The sequence below is a fragment of the Pollachius pollachius genome (assembly GCF_949987615.1).
Source record: "Pollachius pollachius genome assembly, chromosome: 20".
NCBI classification, from domain to species: domain Eukaryota; kingdom Metazoa; phylum Chordata; class Actinopteri; order Gadiformes; family Gadidae; genus Pollachius; species Pollachius pollachius.
The window spans coordinates 9,676,544-9,693,242 of NC_136953.1; the positions used below are offsets into that span (position 1 = coordinate 9,676,544).

A 16,699-nucleotide genomic window follows, 5' to 3' on the forward strand; every position below is an offset into this window, starting at 1 on the left:
AAACAGCTTAAGTTGAAAATATGCTAGCTGAATTTAACAATAGCTGCATTCAGTTTAAATGCTATTTGGTCATTATAAGATGCCATGGAACAATGGGGAAGAAATGCTGATTTAAAAGAGAAACTACTCTTTTACAAAAAATATGATGAACCAATCATTAGTCCAATCTTTTGACCTTAAGGTTCGAAAGCAGTTAAGGGCCCCTAGTTCCTAAACCCAAGGCCCTCAGCAACTAACAGGGACCCCTAGACTTGGATGACCTGGGTGGTGATCACAGAAGTGTTGCCAGTACGACCTCTAGTCTTGACTTCCCGCGCCATTTGGCACCAGACGCATGGGTAACACCATAACAGTTGACAGCAGTCGTCACAGCATGAACCCTGTGAGAGACAGAGAGAGAGACAGAGACAGAGAGAGACAGAGAGAGAAACAGAGAAAGAGAGAGAGAGAGAGAGAGAGAGGGGGGGGGGGTAGTTCATGAGGGCTTTATTTCCATTTAATCATTTAGCACACTTTTATCAAAAGTCACTTCCTGGTGAGTTTGAGAACAATAACACTCTACAATCCAAATTGGAGTGTGTTTTTCAACCAAAGTAATGGGTGTCCTGAATTTGACCCACAGACGGGTCAGCTGATGAACTGTTCCAGGAAGCGATGGGGGTGACGGAGATAGGGAGGGAGGGATTTGGCTGCAGATCGTTCTGAGCTATATTTAACTCCATACGATTGTTGCACATGTGAGTAAGAAAGAGAGGAGCTTGAATGCAGACATCTGGAATTGGCTGCCAACAGATACAACATCATCAACAAAATCCTTGCTATGAAAGTCAGATTCATAGCAAGCAAGACCAAATTCCCATTCAAACAACCGATACACTTCAAGTTCACATGCAGATGTTATGTTTGTGACTGCCACCCAATCGTCTGCGCGCATTCTAGTTCTAACCACATCATTGGTCCGGCCCATGACCCTTGACCTTCCGCTTACATTTATGCCGTAGCGCTCTCGCATGGAGGAGCGCAGGCAGCAGGACACGACGCAGCAGACGTCCACCAAGGGCAGACAGCAGCACCAGCCAAAGTCTCCGGTGGTCTTGCACTGCAAGCAGGGGAAGCACCAGTACCCGCAGCAGCCTGGGAGAGGAAAACAAAGGGTAGAAAATAAAAGTCCCTCCATCTTTATTTTTTACTGGTCCTTTCTAATAAGTGTTTATTGTCCACTCAAAAGAACGTAAGTGATGGACTAAATATCTTGTCGTAAAGTAGTAAGTAAACCATATAATTATACTTGAATATCACTACACTCTCTCACTTCATCCATTTAAAAATCAACATGGGCTGCTGTGGCAATTCTGCTGTTGTTTGTGCTTTTGTCATTCTTTTCCGGGGCCAGTCCCCGCATCCGGCGGCGTGTGCCCGGCTGGAGCTGTCAACCATTTTGCATGTACAGCCCAATATTGGACTACCGTACCACATTTACCATGATAAGAATCTGCAAAACGAGAGTATGTTTTGTTGATCCGTTGATCGCCAAACTACAAATCTCCCTGTTTTCCATTTCAGGACTTACAGGTTTCCATGTCCGAGCAGCAATCACACACGCCACTGCTCCACATTCCCGACGTCACTGAATGAGTTGTGGTGGTCACGCTGGTGATGGCTGGCTGAGGCTGCTGTTGGTAGGGTGGCTGTTGGTAGGGTGGCTGTTGGTAGGGCGGCTGTTGGTAGGGTGGCTGTTGGTAGGGCTGCTGTTGGTAGGGTGGCGGTTGTTGCTGTTGGTAGGCCATGTCTAGCAACGGTGAAAATGCTTCGATTAATTGTTGAACATGTTTGGCTTGGTTTCTTTGTGTTATACATACACTGATATCATGGCAAACCCCGAATATAAGCCAAATAAAATGACTTTAAGCTAGCTAGAGTGAAAACGGCGACTAACGAGGTGCCATATTCAGGAAATTAAAAGTCTTACCTGATTGTATCAAATGCTGATAAACTCAACATTATTGCAACTTTACGTACAGCTTATGCCGTCCTCTTTGTATCGGCATGCCTTTGGTTTAAGAAAACCTATTTTAGTGAACCAAAGGCATGCCTTGGGTTTCATTTTTTTTCTGAAGAAACGTTAACGCTTCACTGCCTTTACGACTGAAAGGGGTTGCTATGACAAACATTTGTAAAGGGGATATTTATGAAAGCCAAAAGGCACAGATGCAAAGAGGATGACCAAAAGTTGGCGGTAGAGGTGCGATATTGGCGGATGAAGCGCCATTAAATACAACCCTCTTCATAGTAAGCTAGGACCTCGAGGTTGTCGCATTGCCCTCGAGCTCTGCCCGCTCGTTTACAAAGTTAAATCAAATAACCAGATAATCAGAAGAATAACCATCAAATAGCGCAAAGCCATGTCAATGTAATCACTTGATATAACTGATTAGCGATTAGATTAGATACATGAAATAATGAAATAAAATATTGTGTGAAAACATTTGAAATGATGCCTTACTTATCTTCTGCTCTTCCCAGATGGACGTGAAGGTAAGAAAAGGAGGGGAAGAAGTTTTAACTTCTGGTCAATTTGTAATAATGTCGGGGCCTGTGTGTTCTGCTGGAGGATGCCTTGACGTGTGGTGCGCGACGTTTAAACAGCTAAACTGAAGGTGCAACAGGTTTCTGTTTCCTAAGTCGAGGAAACGAAACCTATAAAGTATGAGTGGGTGTTTCATCATTTTTTTCATCCAGATACATGTGGAGTTCTCATTGGCTTATTAGGAGTTCCTAGTGATTACGTATCACTTTAAATTCATGTGTAGCAGGGATATTACAGGGCAATAATGTTATTTTACTTTGGTTGTAAATTAGAGTTAAATCAAACCTCTTGCATTGAACGGTTTAACGTTATGAATCGATCTAGAATAGTATTCCTATATATTTATTGAGACGTTTTTTTAAAACAACCTAACCGATTATGGTTTTAGAATGCAACGACTCCTCATTCGGAAGACTTGCTACATCACGACTTGAGGGCGGCAGATCGATACAGCACCGCTAGGGGGCGACACAACTCTTTCAATTAAAATGATTGTTCGACTTTATTATCCAGGCAAAGAACATAAAATATTTTTTTTTATGTTTTATAGCATTTCAAGGGGTTGTATGTCCACTGAATTACTGTTAATCTTAAATTCCCCCCCAAATAAAAATGAGAATGAGGCTAATCAAATGATCACTTTGCTAATATAATATTGTAATAGCCTACCTTCCGTTCAGCTATGTTTAACCTTATCAACACAATTTCTTTAAAGCTTTGCATTTTCAAAATGTATATTCTAGTTTTGAATGGTCCAGTCTAACAGCAAAGCCATCCCTCTACCTGGTGTCATAACTTAAACCTGCTCTTTTTACCGAAGACCAAAAATATCTAGAAAGTTTCCCAAGAACAAAACGTGCCCATCCACGAGTGGTTCCACCCAGGCAAATTTTCCATATAAATCGTTTTATTATGGTCTACTTTTGCGCCCAAAAGCAAAAATAAAAAAAACCAACAGAAGCGCCCCCCCCCCCAGAGGGGATTATGTGTACTATAAATATACAACACATCTTTACATTATTGAGATCCCCATACCTCACTGAATACACAATTCTTTAATCACAGACATGGAGCCAATAGTGCATCAATTAAATATAAATGCCTCTCCTAGGGTAGATACCCACAACACCTGCAAATCTCCAGTATACCTATTGCACCATAGGTCTGTGAGGAGGTCTTTCCATGTCAGACTTTGTGTTGTTTAACCTTATTGATATATATATATATATTATATTTAAATATAGCACAATCTTTCAACGGGCAACTCACTTTGTATCTCCAGTCATTTCACACTGCAATTTGTATGCAACTTATTTCATATTTTCGGCACACATATGTTTTCCAATATTTTTCTCTAAATCTAAATAATAATCTAACACCTTAAAAGGCTTCACTATGTGGTCAGACCACTAGATTGGAAACACCCAAGGCCAGGGCCACTGGCTTCAGTTTGGCCCCCTAGTGGCCCCTGGCTCGGATGAGCCCCTAGCGTGAGGTGACCTGGTTGGTGATCACCGTAGTGGTAGGTGGTGCACTTCCATGCTTGCGGATCTTGACTTCCCGAGCCATTTGGCACCAGACGAACGGGTAACACCACATCAACGCACAGCAGTCATTACAGCAGGAACCCTGAGAGAGAGACAGAGAGAGAGAGAGAGAGAGAGAGAGAAAAAGAGAGAGAGAGAGAGAGAGACAGACAGACAGACAGACAGACAGACAGAGACATAGACAGACAGACAGAGACATAGAGACACAGACAGACACAGAGACAGACAGAGACAAAGACGGACAGAGAAAGAGAGAGGGAGAGAGGAAGATTCATTAATAAGTGATAAAAACACAAGCACGCCATAACACCAGCCCGCCTATGTAGAGCGCTGCGCATAAAGTGAGCAGTACGTCAATGTTGTATCGCTCTCTCATGGAGGAGCGCAGGCAGCAGGACACGGCGCAGCAGAAGAAGTCCAGCAGGGGCATGGCGCAGCACCAGCCGAAGTCCCCGGCGGCCTTGCACTGCATGCAGGGGAAGCACCAGAAGCCACAGCAGCCTGGGAGGGGGGGTGGCAGGAGAACCAAGATGGGTTGAACTCATCCAGCTGGCCCCTCTGCGTCTGCGTCTTTTTTTTTGGTGTGTTTTGCTTGTATACGTTTCTGGGTAATTTCTTTGTTTTGGAAAGGAATGCAGGAAATCGGCGGGAATATCGTTTGCTACATTCGTTTTCAAAATAGAAACAATAGAAAGGAGGGAGGAACAGGAGTATACAAAGTGGGGAGGAGGCGGGAGAAGATGAGGAATGAGGAAGCCGTTTGAGGCAGGAAGGAGCAATGGACAGAGATGTTGAAAGGGATTTTTCTTTCTCATACAATCAACCCTTCAAATAGGACACTTGTAGAAACAATGTTTTTTTCACTTTATATTCACTTCACCAAGGGGCAAATATTGTCTAATAAACAACGCCATTATACATGAAAACTGTTGTGTAATCCATTTCAGGGCAGTACTGCTGATTATGGTATGTGGTTCCCTAACTGATCTCCAATCTACCTGTGGGGACATTCCCTATATACTACTTAATACCATAATACCATACTATACATGGTATTAAGAATTTGCAAGTAAAAGTGTGCAGAAGCCTGTTAAATAACTAGAGAGTAAATATCAAATGCGGTCCAGCTTACAGGTTTTGGTGTCCGTACAGCAGTCACAGAGCTCAGTGGACCAGTTCCGGCTGCTGGGGGCCCCGCCGACTTGGATCACAGTGGTGGTGGACGTCATGGCCATGTCTGCTGAAACAGGTGACAGCGGTCTTTATTATTATTATTTTCGGTTAATTCGATTTGAGCAATAATAAAAACAAATAGTCCTTTTGGAGCCGGATCACAACAGCACATTTCCTTGTCAAAGGAAGTAACACAGCTAGCTTTTCAAAGTTTTTTTTGTATACTAAATTGTATTACGAAATCAAGTCAAATAGCTGTCAGCTGTCAGAGGCAAGGCGTTACCGAGTGCCTTACCTGACTATAATACAAACACAGAAACACGAAACTACAGGAATAAGGGAATACGCATAAATAATGAAGTCGTTATCAACGTTATTTTAAGCCTGTAAGAGTTCAATTGCATTGCAAAGCTATAGAAAAAACAAGCAGTGTCACGACTTTTGGAGACAAGCGTGACCATCACTCCTACTCTTCTACCATCTCCTAAAACCCTTCTTCAATTCCATCATTAAACAGTGTGCTAATGATTTCTTACCTTCTCTAGATGGGTTGATGGCTGATTAGGGAACAAGACAGGGAGCTCCTGAGTCCTGGTGTCCTTAACCATGTAGTGAGGTCAGGTACTCTATGCAATCTGTCATTGCAGAATAAGCGCCAGCTTTCCTTTTGGCACACCTCTTCAACCTGTTGGTTGGCTTTGCTTGCCTGCTTTCTTGAGGGTGACATGAAACTGAACCTGGTTGTGGGTAAGATATTTTTCAATACAACATAAGAGTAGGATTACAGGGGGAATCCACACAAGGAGGAAGTATGGTAATTGCGGTATGGTATGTTTAAATAACTTTAAAAAAAAGATGAATATTAATGCCAAAAAATAGTTAATTCACTATTAGTTAACATTAGTAATGCAGTTATAAGCATTAACTAATTTTATTAAAAGTTACCAAATGGTCTACTAATCATTTACTTAAGGTTCATGTTTACTGAAGGGTTTCATGTTAACTAAGGTTTTAATTTATACATTAATTATTAGCATAAGCGCTAGGGTTAGCGTGCGTGTCATGGTTTACCCTCACCCACTAACCCTAGTGCTTATGCTATATAATGCTAATTACTGTTTTAACTAATGTTTATTAATGGTCCATTAATCTATCCTTATTGTAAAGTGTTACCAAACAAATATAAAAAGCTAATCAATGTTTCCCTGAAATATTACTTCCAAGATGTTTCTGCTTGCTTGGCCCATGCTGTGCTGTCATTAGTTGGATTGTGTTGTTGGCTCAGACCACAAATATAATAAGGCATCATTCTCTTCTCTAACATGGTTTGTTGGTCATTTTACAATTTGATAAGTAAACCAAAGTAACAGCATGATTGTATTCATTGGGAAAATTTTATTTTATTTTGTTGTTTGACACATTATTACACATTCAAAGACTTGTTTTTAATTGGTCGTAAGCTACTTGGCAAGAAATAAATAATATGCTACATATTTTGCTTTCAGTGCAACTTAAAAGTCAAACACGTCCGTGCAGAGAAACATCTCCACATTCACAGACCCGTGGGTGCACTTAACATCAATCCTCTTTCAATAAAGAATCCTCCCCTTGCTGTCCCCCTCCGCATACCATTGTGACATTGAGAAAGAAAACAGGCGTGTCACTTTATGATATGCTGCATATAAAAGCAGCATGCATATAACCTATATCAAATGAAAGGTAAAGGTCTTCAGCTATACTTTCAGCATTATTTGGTGTTTTATTCAGTCTGCGGCTGGGTTTGTTGCTGCTGGAGGACGAATCGCACCAGTTTCCTGACCCAGGCTGACTGGGGGTTAAGACAAATCCTCTGTCCATTGGTCAATCCAGCACTAAGAAATAAAATAGAAATAAGATATTATAGCTACATTAAAATGTATACATTCTTGTTAGTTTCATAACTTTCAGTCCAAGTTTAGTTGGGATTATTGGCTGGATTTGCGCTTCTTATGAGTATACACAAAGCAGTTCATTATTGAAATTTATTTAAATAAATGTATTGTTTTTTCTCCACCCCAAACCATTATATGATGTGAATTCCTTATTACGAAGAGCAGGATTTCCCCTTACACAAATAAAACAATCTGTAGAATGTGGCATGTTACAGTTTGTGTTTGGAGAAAACGTGTTGGAAAATCATTGGGCCGGTTGACTCGACTGACGCTTTGATCCAAAGCAACTTTACAGGCGACGACAGATCAACTGTTAGATCAACAGATCAACAGACAGATCAACTGTTAGAAGGTTGACATGTGTCCACTAAAATACGATTACATGGAGGGAGGGAGAGGAGGAAAGAGGGATAGGGGAGAGAGAAGAGAAGAAGAGAGGGGAGAGAGGAGGACAGTGTGAGGGAACAGAGAGAGGAGGGAAGAGAGAAGGCAGAGAGGGGAGGTGGGAGAGGAGAAGAGATGGGAGAGAGAGGGGAGGTGGGAGAGGGGAAAGGAGAGGAGAAGGGAGAGAGAGGGGAGGTGGGAGAGGAGAAAGGAGAAGAGACGGGAGAGAGAGGAGGTGGGAGAGGAGAAGAGAAGGGAGAGAGAGGGGAGGTGGGAGAGGGGAAAGGAGAAGAGACGGGAGAGAGAGGGGAGGTGGGAGAGGAGAAGGGAGAGAGAGGGGAGGTGGGAGAGGGGAAAGGAGAAGAGACGGAGAGAGAGGGGAGGTGGGAGAGGAGAAGAGAAGGGAGAGAGAGGAAAGGTGGGAGAGGGGAGAGGAGAAGAGACTGGAGAGGGGAGAGGGAGGATAAAGAAGGAGGGAGAGGAGGAAAAGAAAGAGTGGTGAGGAGGAGAGAAAGGGGGCAAGAGAGGAGAGGAGGAGGGGAGGAGAGAGAATAGGGGAGAGAGGGGAAGGAAGTTGAGGAGGAGGGAGAAGGCAGAAAAAAGAGGAGAGGGGAGTGAGGACTCAAGAGATAAGGTGTTCAATGTGATGAAGGGGTGGGTGGTGGACGGAGGTCACTTACATGACCTCTGTCTTGTGGCAGTGGGTGTCCTGGGGGATGATCTTGAGGCTCTTCAGGCGGTTGGGGGGGATCATGCGGGACTCCTCCTCGGCGCATTGACAGTGGGTGTTGAACTCCCTGCCTATTGGGGGCATGCCTTCCCATCCAGAGAATAAACACACACGGATCAAACAAGGAACAATAGACCAGGGCGTCAATCAGACCAATTCACTTATGGTGGCCATATTGGTTAGTTGGCCGGGGAAAACTCCAGGAAGGTCCGGAAACCGTTGAAAACAAGATTTGAGCAATTAGTGTCGTGGTGCCTAGCGCTTATCTTTGCACTTGAAATTGACACTAGAAAACTTGGTAAAATGCTTGAGTGGGATGTCCTCCAAGAGGGGAAATGTTAACCTGTAGAATAAGGCCTGTAAACCGAGTTTTACTTCCATCAGGGCAGCGGGGCTAATAGTTTGACCTTGACCGCAAATTGTAGCACCCCCTTTGGGCACCAAAGGGGGTGCTCTATTGGCTCTATTGGTACCTCAGTGGTACCAATAGAGGCTTCATTACAGTCTGACACATTATGAACATGTCACAGGCTGCCACATCAAAAAGGGTTTGAATGAAAATACTCAAAGCCTGGATTAACCATAGGTCTACACGGATTAACTGTGAATACCAAATCAAAACAACAGCATGAATGGAAATTGCCGAAACCCAAACCAGAATAAAACAATTTGAATAAGAATTAATGATGAGGTCTGATGACTCTGGAAAATGTACCGGTTGGCCCATCCCTGATACCAACAATGCATTTTCACCTTTTAAAAAACCAACCAAACCGCATAATCAGTTCTCTTCATCAAGACATAAGAGCACGGCTGGACAATCTAAGCGATACTCTCCCGTGTTAAACAAGAGAGGTACACAACACACATAATTGTGCACCATCACACAAGAGATGGTCAAGAAAAAACACACATGATCGAGCAAAAACGCAAATCATGCAATCTACCTACTTTGACCTTCAAGTCAAGTTGCTGTAAAGTTGTCACTCACCCCCTGGCAGGTGAACTACAAACTGCCTGTTAGCGTCGTAGGCTTACCGTGAGCGAGGAGGACAGCCAAGGTCAGACACAGCAGAAGTGGAAGAAGTTTGTTCATTTTAACCTTTTTTTTAATGTCTCAATAGGTGTAAAACGTGCTGAGTTGCTAGAGACGAGTGAGCTCTGTAGTCCATCTCTCCACTATTTATACACAAACCATAACCCCTTGGACATGGTGACCACGGCTGGGGAATATTGTAAAGACGTTTGTTTTTTGTTACGGTTGAGTGTATGTGTGTGAGCGCACAAGTGTGCGCGCGTGTGTGTGTATTTGTAATATTGCATTTTTGTGCGTGTGTGAGTGTGTATGTGTGTGGTTTTGGTTTCATTCTGCTGCTCACATGCTCCCCGCTCACATGCGGAGCGATCATATGCCGGGAAGTTCAGCCTTAGACCTCAGGGCCTCCTGAGAGGCTAGACAAATCAACCGCCATCATAGAAATACACCTCATAGACCTGATATGTAGTGGTGCAACGGTTCACGGGTTACCCGTGATCCGTACGGATCAACCCCCACGGTGCGGGACGCAAGTGATCCGCGGATCGGCTGATAAAAAAAAAAAGTTGTGCGTTCACGTGATCATCGCATGTTTAAAGGACAATTCCGGTATTTACAACATCATCAAGTAGCGTAGCGAAATAGTTTCTGTCATGTTTTATTTGGCGTTCCGTAAATCCCATTGAAACGGAAACCGGAAGCGGAAATGTTTATGTTTGGTTGTAGTCTTTTCGCTTGGTTCTCCGTATCAACAGTAGGGCTAGAACCGAGCGAAAAGACTACAACCAACCCCCCTTGCAATGAGCAATGAGTCTTCCAACAGAAATCAACGGATTTACAAAATGCCAAATAAAATACGACAGAAACTGTATTTCGCTACCATACTTGATGAAAAAAAAGATGAGGATGTCTGCATTGCCTGGGGAGAGTGTAGACTCTAAACTCTCCCCAGGCAATGCAGACATCCTGAATTTAATTCAGGATTATTTACTATCGATGTTAATAAGAAGAAGGAATAATGCCTTAGGTTGCAATTCTTTTAAATATTGACTATGTTTAAAGGAAATAGGATTATTGCCTAATTTTTCACTTTATTTAGTTTTTACACATTTGAAGAATTATTTAAAGTCACATTTGTCTTGTTATCTTTTTTAGTGTTGTTGATCCGAAAATGATCCGACCCGTGACTCAAAAACCGTGACACGATCCGAACCGTGAGTTTTGTGATCCGTTGCACCCCTACTGATATGCATGATACGGTTCTAGAACTGATAAAACAGCTGTCAGAAAAGAACAGCTTCCTCTTTCTTTGGTTCTGCTTTGATTAAATCTAACTTTTTAAACGTTTCACAATATGGGTTTCGGTTCTCTCTTTCCCTCGTGGAAATAGGCAGAAAACAGAGGCCATACATCACATAAACATGAACAAAGACACTATTGAAGCAAACTGCTATCTGTTGACCTTGTTTTCCACATGATTTGTTTGTGGCTGTTGATATTGCAGTTTGCGTGTGTTTGTTTGTGTCCATGTTAAAATGTGAAAGTCCATATTCATACTCTAACCATAACAACAAACCGATAACCTACCACTGACATGTTTTTTATGGGCAACGAAGGGCGATTAGGGAAAACATACAACAACATCTAACAACATACATATAACAACATACAATCAGACAGAAGTATATCAAACATATTATTTCTGATATATGAAAGGGCCTATGAAAAGGCCACATGGCAGAATGAGAAATATAAAGCTCTTGTTGCTATGGTCTGGCCGGGCAGGCAGATTAGTCTAGTCCCCGGTTAGGGTGTCGAACTTCCAGCTGAAACACTCTGGGTTTGATGCCAAAACATCCGTCTAGCTCAGGGGTCGGCAACCTGCGGCTCCGGAGCCGCATGCGGCTCTTTAGCCCCTCAGCCGTGGCTCCCTGCAGTTTTCTTAAAAAAAAAAAAAAAAAAAAAAAAAAAAAAATATTATATATATATTTTTATATATATCGTCAACTAAACGAGAGGTCGCAATGGATGCGCAATAGCGCTACCGTGAGGGGGGGAGTGAATGACAAAGCTTCGTTGATTTGCAGGTGGCTAATCCCAGTAGGAGTTAAATCTTTAACTGGCATCTGGCATCAGGAAGTAGCCTAGATGCTGCCATTGGCAGGAGGCGGGACATGCCAGTGAGCCGCCAATCAGCAGCATCCACCGTTGACAGCCAATTGCACGAACGAATACTGAGCGAGAAGGGTTTACAGCATTAAAGTTCGTAGTCAAAAAGTTATTTAGCTGTGTTGAATATTAAAGTTTCAGTACGTTATATTTTGATAATAAAGGTCCTTACAGTTTTTTCATTACTTGACTATTGTATCGCTATGCTATGCTATGCTATCTATTCCTTGTTTACATTGCTGGCCATGACCGATCACGTAGAACGTCAACGGTTGACGCTGCTGACTGGCTACTGTAGTCTACTGTAGGCTACTGTAGGCTATCCCTGATGCCACATGACAGCTAAAGATTTAACCATGTAACTCCCTCTCTGACTAATATTGAGTAAACTTACCATGGATAAATCCAAGAAAAGAAAAGTGGCAGAGGAAAATCGAGATTTTAATTCAGCGTGGACAGATTCATTTGCTTTCAGTACTACTGATGCAGGCTTAGCTATATGCTTGATATGTGGCGAGAAATTAGCCAATAACAAAAAATGTAATGTTGAAAGACATTTCCAGAACAAGCACTCCGCATTTGCTGAAAAGTACCAAGCAGGAGATGAAAGGAAAAGAGCGATTTCGGAACTGCTGCGGAAATGTGAGCAGAGTAAAATTACTTTTAAGAAATGGATCAAGTCTCCAAATTCAACAACTGCTGCTAGTTTTGCGGCAGCTCAGGAGATCGTCAGGTGCGGAAAGCCATTCACAGATGGAGAATACTTGAAAGAGACATTCATTAAAATATCAGAACATCTATTCTCGGACTTTAAAAACAAAACTGAAATTGTTCAGAAAATCAAAGATATGCCTCTCTCTGCAAAAACCGTAAAGGACAGGACCATTAAGATGTCAGAAAACATCACCAGTCAACAAATTAACGACATAAATTCAGCTCCAGCATTCTCCATCGCCTGTGATGAGTCCAGTGATGTGAACGACATTGAACAACTAGCGCTGTTATGCAAATACGTGAACTCTGACGGGCCGCAGGAAGAAATTATTGAGTTGATACCGCTCAAAGGCCAAACAGGGGGGAGGACATTTGTGAGGCTGTGGTGAATTGTTTAAAAGCCAAAGGAATAAATACCACCAACATGGTGTCAGTGGCTACTGATGGGGCACCTAGTATGAGAGGAACACAGAAGGGGTTTATTACTTTACTTCAGAAGTCGCTGGGTCGAGAGCTGCTGACGTTTCACTGCATCCTGCACCAAGAAGCACTGTGCGCTCAAACATTTCCCCCCGAATGCAAAGAGGTGATGGACCTTGTCATTCAGATAGTCAACAAAATAATGGCAAAAGGGTTAAACCACCGACAGTTCTGTTCATTGTTAGATGAAGTCGACAGCGCATATTCGGATCTCCTGCTGCATAACAAAGTCCGGTGGCTGTCCAGGGGAGAAGTGCTTAAACGGTTTGCGGCTTGTCTGGAACAAGTGAATACTTTCCTGGAAAGTAAGGGCCTCACCTATCCAGAACTGGAACACCCAGATTGGCTGGAAAAGCTGCACTTCATGGTGGATATGACAGGTCACCTTAACATGCTGAACAGAAGTCTCCAGGGAAAAGGAAGCACTGCCCTTCAGCTGCTGGAGTATGTTTTGGCGTTCGAGCGCAAGATGACAGTGTTTGCCAGAGATGTGGAGAAAGGTACGTTCTCTCACTTCCCCTCCCTGAGAGAGTTCAAAACGTCACACAACATCAATTGTGAGTACTTGCAGCACACGATCATTGCAATGCAAACTGCATTTGGACAAAGATTCAGTGAGTTCAGAAAGGAAAAAAGCACATTATCCTTCCCCGTCACACCCCTGGACATCGACCCGTCCATGCTGAACATGTCAGCATTCACTTTCGTGAGTCAACCCGATCTTGAAATTGAACTGGCTGACATAGCTGACAAAGAGGTATGGGTGTCCAAGTTCAAAAGTCTGACAGCTGATCTCGAAGACGTCGCCCGTCGGAAGGCTATTCTCGCTCGAGAACACAAATGGAGCGAAATAGAAAACCTTCTCAAACCCGACAAACTTGTGTTTGAGACATGGAATGCAATTCCCGAAACTTATCACAACATCAAGAAGTATGCCTTTGGAGTCCTGTCCATCTTTGGATCCACATACTTATGCGAGCAAATATTTTCTAACATGAACTATGTCAAATCAAAATATCGCTCACGCCTCACAGATGTCAGCCTGCAATCCTGCGTTAAGATGAAGGTCACGTCCTACAGCCCCGACATAGAAAAGCTCAGCAGTGATGTTCAGAAACAGAAATCACATTAAACAGGTGAGGACACTACAATTTAATAGGCTATTATTTTGCACCAAAAAATATATATTTTAGAAACTGAGCTGGTGTGTTATTTTGATTTTTGTTCAGATTCGATGGTTTATTGCTGTGGCCGAGGAAAAATCAAGAGGATGACAACAAACCTATGTTTACCTGTTTAGGTGTTCTTTATGTTTAGACTTATTATAGCCTACTCGTTCTATATGTTTGATTTATTTCAAAGTTATTTCTCCTCTTCATAAGAGTTTGAGGTTTTCCTGTTAGAACAGCAATCAAATGTTCTTCAACAGCTTTCTCTTTGTTGTTTTATAATTTCATGAATGCAACGAACTATGTTCTTTATGTTTAGACTTATTATACTCGTTCTATATGTTTGATTTATTTCAAAGTTATTTCTCCTCTTCATAAGAGTTTGAGGTTTTCCTGTTAGAACAGCAATAAAATGTTCTTCAACAGCTTTCTCTTTGTTGTTTTATAATTTCATGAATGCAACGAACTATGTTTTTTTTTACAGAGTGTCACAGGGAGGGGGTGAATTAAAAAGTTTGCGGCTCCAAACATTTTTTTTTTGCGGGAGATGGGCCAAAATGGCTCTTTTGATACAAAAGGTTGCCGACCCCTGGTCTAGCTGTACTACTGCTTAGCATTAATGAAACGGATGATGGATAAAAGTCTGCTTAATATACATTCAAAATAGGATTATTAAGATAATATTCTGAATCACACTTTAATAGAACATATGTGACATAGGTTAGCCTTCTTAAAAAGGAAGCTATATTTCCAAACATTCCGTGCAAGCTTCCATTGTGTGTGTGTGTCATTGTGGTGTCTACACACACACCCCTACAAACCCAAACCCACACACACCCACAAACCCAGACATCCACACACAAATTCAGAGAAACACAGATATTGACCAACTGTTAAGCAAGCTTACAGTAATTACTATTGCACACTGAGCATATTTATCACGAACACAACCTGTTTAAGTTACTGAATCCATGTCACATATTCTGGCCGGCTGCCATGTTGATAAAGGTCTCTTCATCAGCCCGCACCGATGAACAGTGGCCATGACAAGAGTATTTGACTGCCCAACCCTCCCTTATCCTTTCTGCGTCCTTTTTTTTGGTTTGAGACCGGTTCTCCAACATTGCCGCCAAACCCAAGAGGTCCTTAAGGTTGATGAGGATTCAGATATAGAGGCTTTCTCTAGATTTGGATCAAAGCCGAGAGAGGAAGCCTTCCTTTCTCAATCAGATCAATATGAAATATGAACAGCACACTTAGTCCACGCCATAACATGGCTAGGCTAGGGGTCTTGCTCCTGATTGTCATTGGATGTTCATAAGATGGCAGTGAGGGGCTATGGAGTCAAAAGTATTGTTCGCAATACTTTTGGCGTCCGTAGAGATGTTGAAATGTTTATTTTGATTGATATCAAATATTTGATATATATTGATTTCTTTCGTTTTTCTAAAATATTAAATTGTAGGCCTAATTGTTATTTCTCACTCATGCTTATGTTAAAAAAATAATTTGATAAGTACAATGTTTTTTTTATCTGAATCGTAAAACGCGCCATTGGCATGCACTGTATAGACCTCCCCGACTGAAACCTCTACATCTCATGACTTAAGTTTGTCTTGACCCACAAAATAACTTTAATCAGCTTTTTGTTCAATGTGTTTAGAGATTGCACTTGCTCTCAAACTCGTGTAGGTGGGTCTGCTGCCATCTGGAAGACAGACACGGACCGTCTACTTAATTGTGAAGGTTGGGTGGTTTAATGTGATGCCCTAATAAGCAGGCTTATTATCCTACTTGTGTAGTCCACAGTTGACCTCTATGATTTGTTTGTAAATCATTACCTGCATCGCTATTCCAGTAGATAGTGGCCGACGATGATGATGATCATCATAGACTGGCGAAGTCACGCCCCTTCCAGTAGAGCCCATGGGACCTATGAGATCGAAAAATATGAATGGGTTTCAATGGAGAGAAAGTAATTATTTTCTGGTCCCAGTCGTTATATACCCTGGATTACACATATGTTGTTTGTGGATTTAAATGATAATTTTTCATGCAAGGAAACAAAAAAAATTCGTGAAGAAGTTTGATAATGTTAGGTTTTGTGTGAGGCCGCTTTGTGAACTACAGCCCCTCGCTGCTCTCGACGCGAATGAAAAATTATCATTAAGTCCACAAACAACATATGTGTAATCCGTGGCATATAAAGACTGGGACCAGAAGATAATTACTTTCTCTCCATTGAAACCCATTCATATTTTCCGATCTCATAGGTCCCATGGGCTCTACTGGAAGGGGCGTGACTTCGCCACTCTATGTGCAAGCCTTCCGTAAGGGGAGGTAAACACGGCGCATACCAATGCCGGGTTGGTTTGAGTGACCAATCAGGTCGCCTTGCCTTCACCCCGCCTCCATCTCAAAATCAACTAAAAAACCGAAAGCGCGAGAAAAAAAGAAAGAAATTGTAATAGTAAAAAATAAAGTCATACTCAATCAAAATGTCTCTTAAACATGAGATATTATATTTGCAAAGTTAGCTTCTATTTTTCCATTGTTTTCTTAAATTTAGGAGAACAAAACACTTGCCATCCATTGGATTCCATAAGGGGCTTCCCAGATGTTGGGTATGTCAGACGAAGGCCAGGCCGGTCGATGCCACCGATCAGTAGCTGCAATAACTGGCAGCAGCCTTATGTGTAGGAGGCACTATCTGTAACTGTGAGTCGTGTGACATGTGTTCCTATGTAAACCCTGTATAGTTCTGGGAGTGTGTGCGTGG

General features: G+C 42.3%; 2 protein-coding genes across 2 annotated transcripts; both read right to left on the bottom strand.

The window, feature by feature from the left end:
- Positions 1-238: 238 nt before the first annotated feature.
- Positions 239-5,991, bottom strand: LOC307091311 (uncharacterized protein). Its single transcript, XM_079758256.1, has 7 exons — positions 5,844-5,991; positions 5,267-5,374; positions 4,487-4,635; positions 4,075-4,216; positions 1,571-1,789; positions 989-1,134; positions 239-380 (listed from the first exon to the last, which is right to left on the bottom strand). Exons 2-7 carry the CDS (start codon positions 5,367-5,369, stop codon positions 246-248), a joined length of 894 nt encoding a protein of 297 aa, XP_079614382.1. The 5' UTR covers positions 5,370-5,374; positions 5,844-5,991; the 3' UTR covers positions 239-245.
- A 709-nt stretch (positions 5,992-6,700) lies between these two features.
- cxcl19 (chemokine (C-X-C motif) ligand 19) lies at positions 6,701-10,258 on the bottom strand. Its single transcript, XM_079757742.1, has 3 exons — positions 9,391-10,258; positions 8,303-8,438; positions 6,701-7,178 (listed from the first exon to the last, which is right to left on the bottom strand). The coding sequence occupies exons 1-3, from the start codon at positions 9,446-9,448 to the stop codon at positions 7,067-7,069; spliced, it is 306 nt and encodes a 101-aa protein (XP_079613868.1). The 5' UTR covers positions 9,449-10,258; the 3' UTR covers positions 6,701-7,066.
- Positions 10,259-16,699: the final 6,441 nt, after the last annotated feature.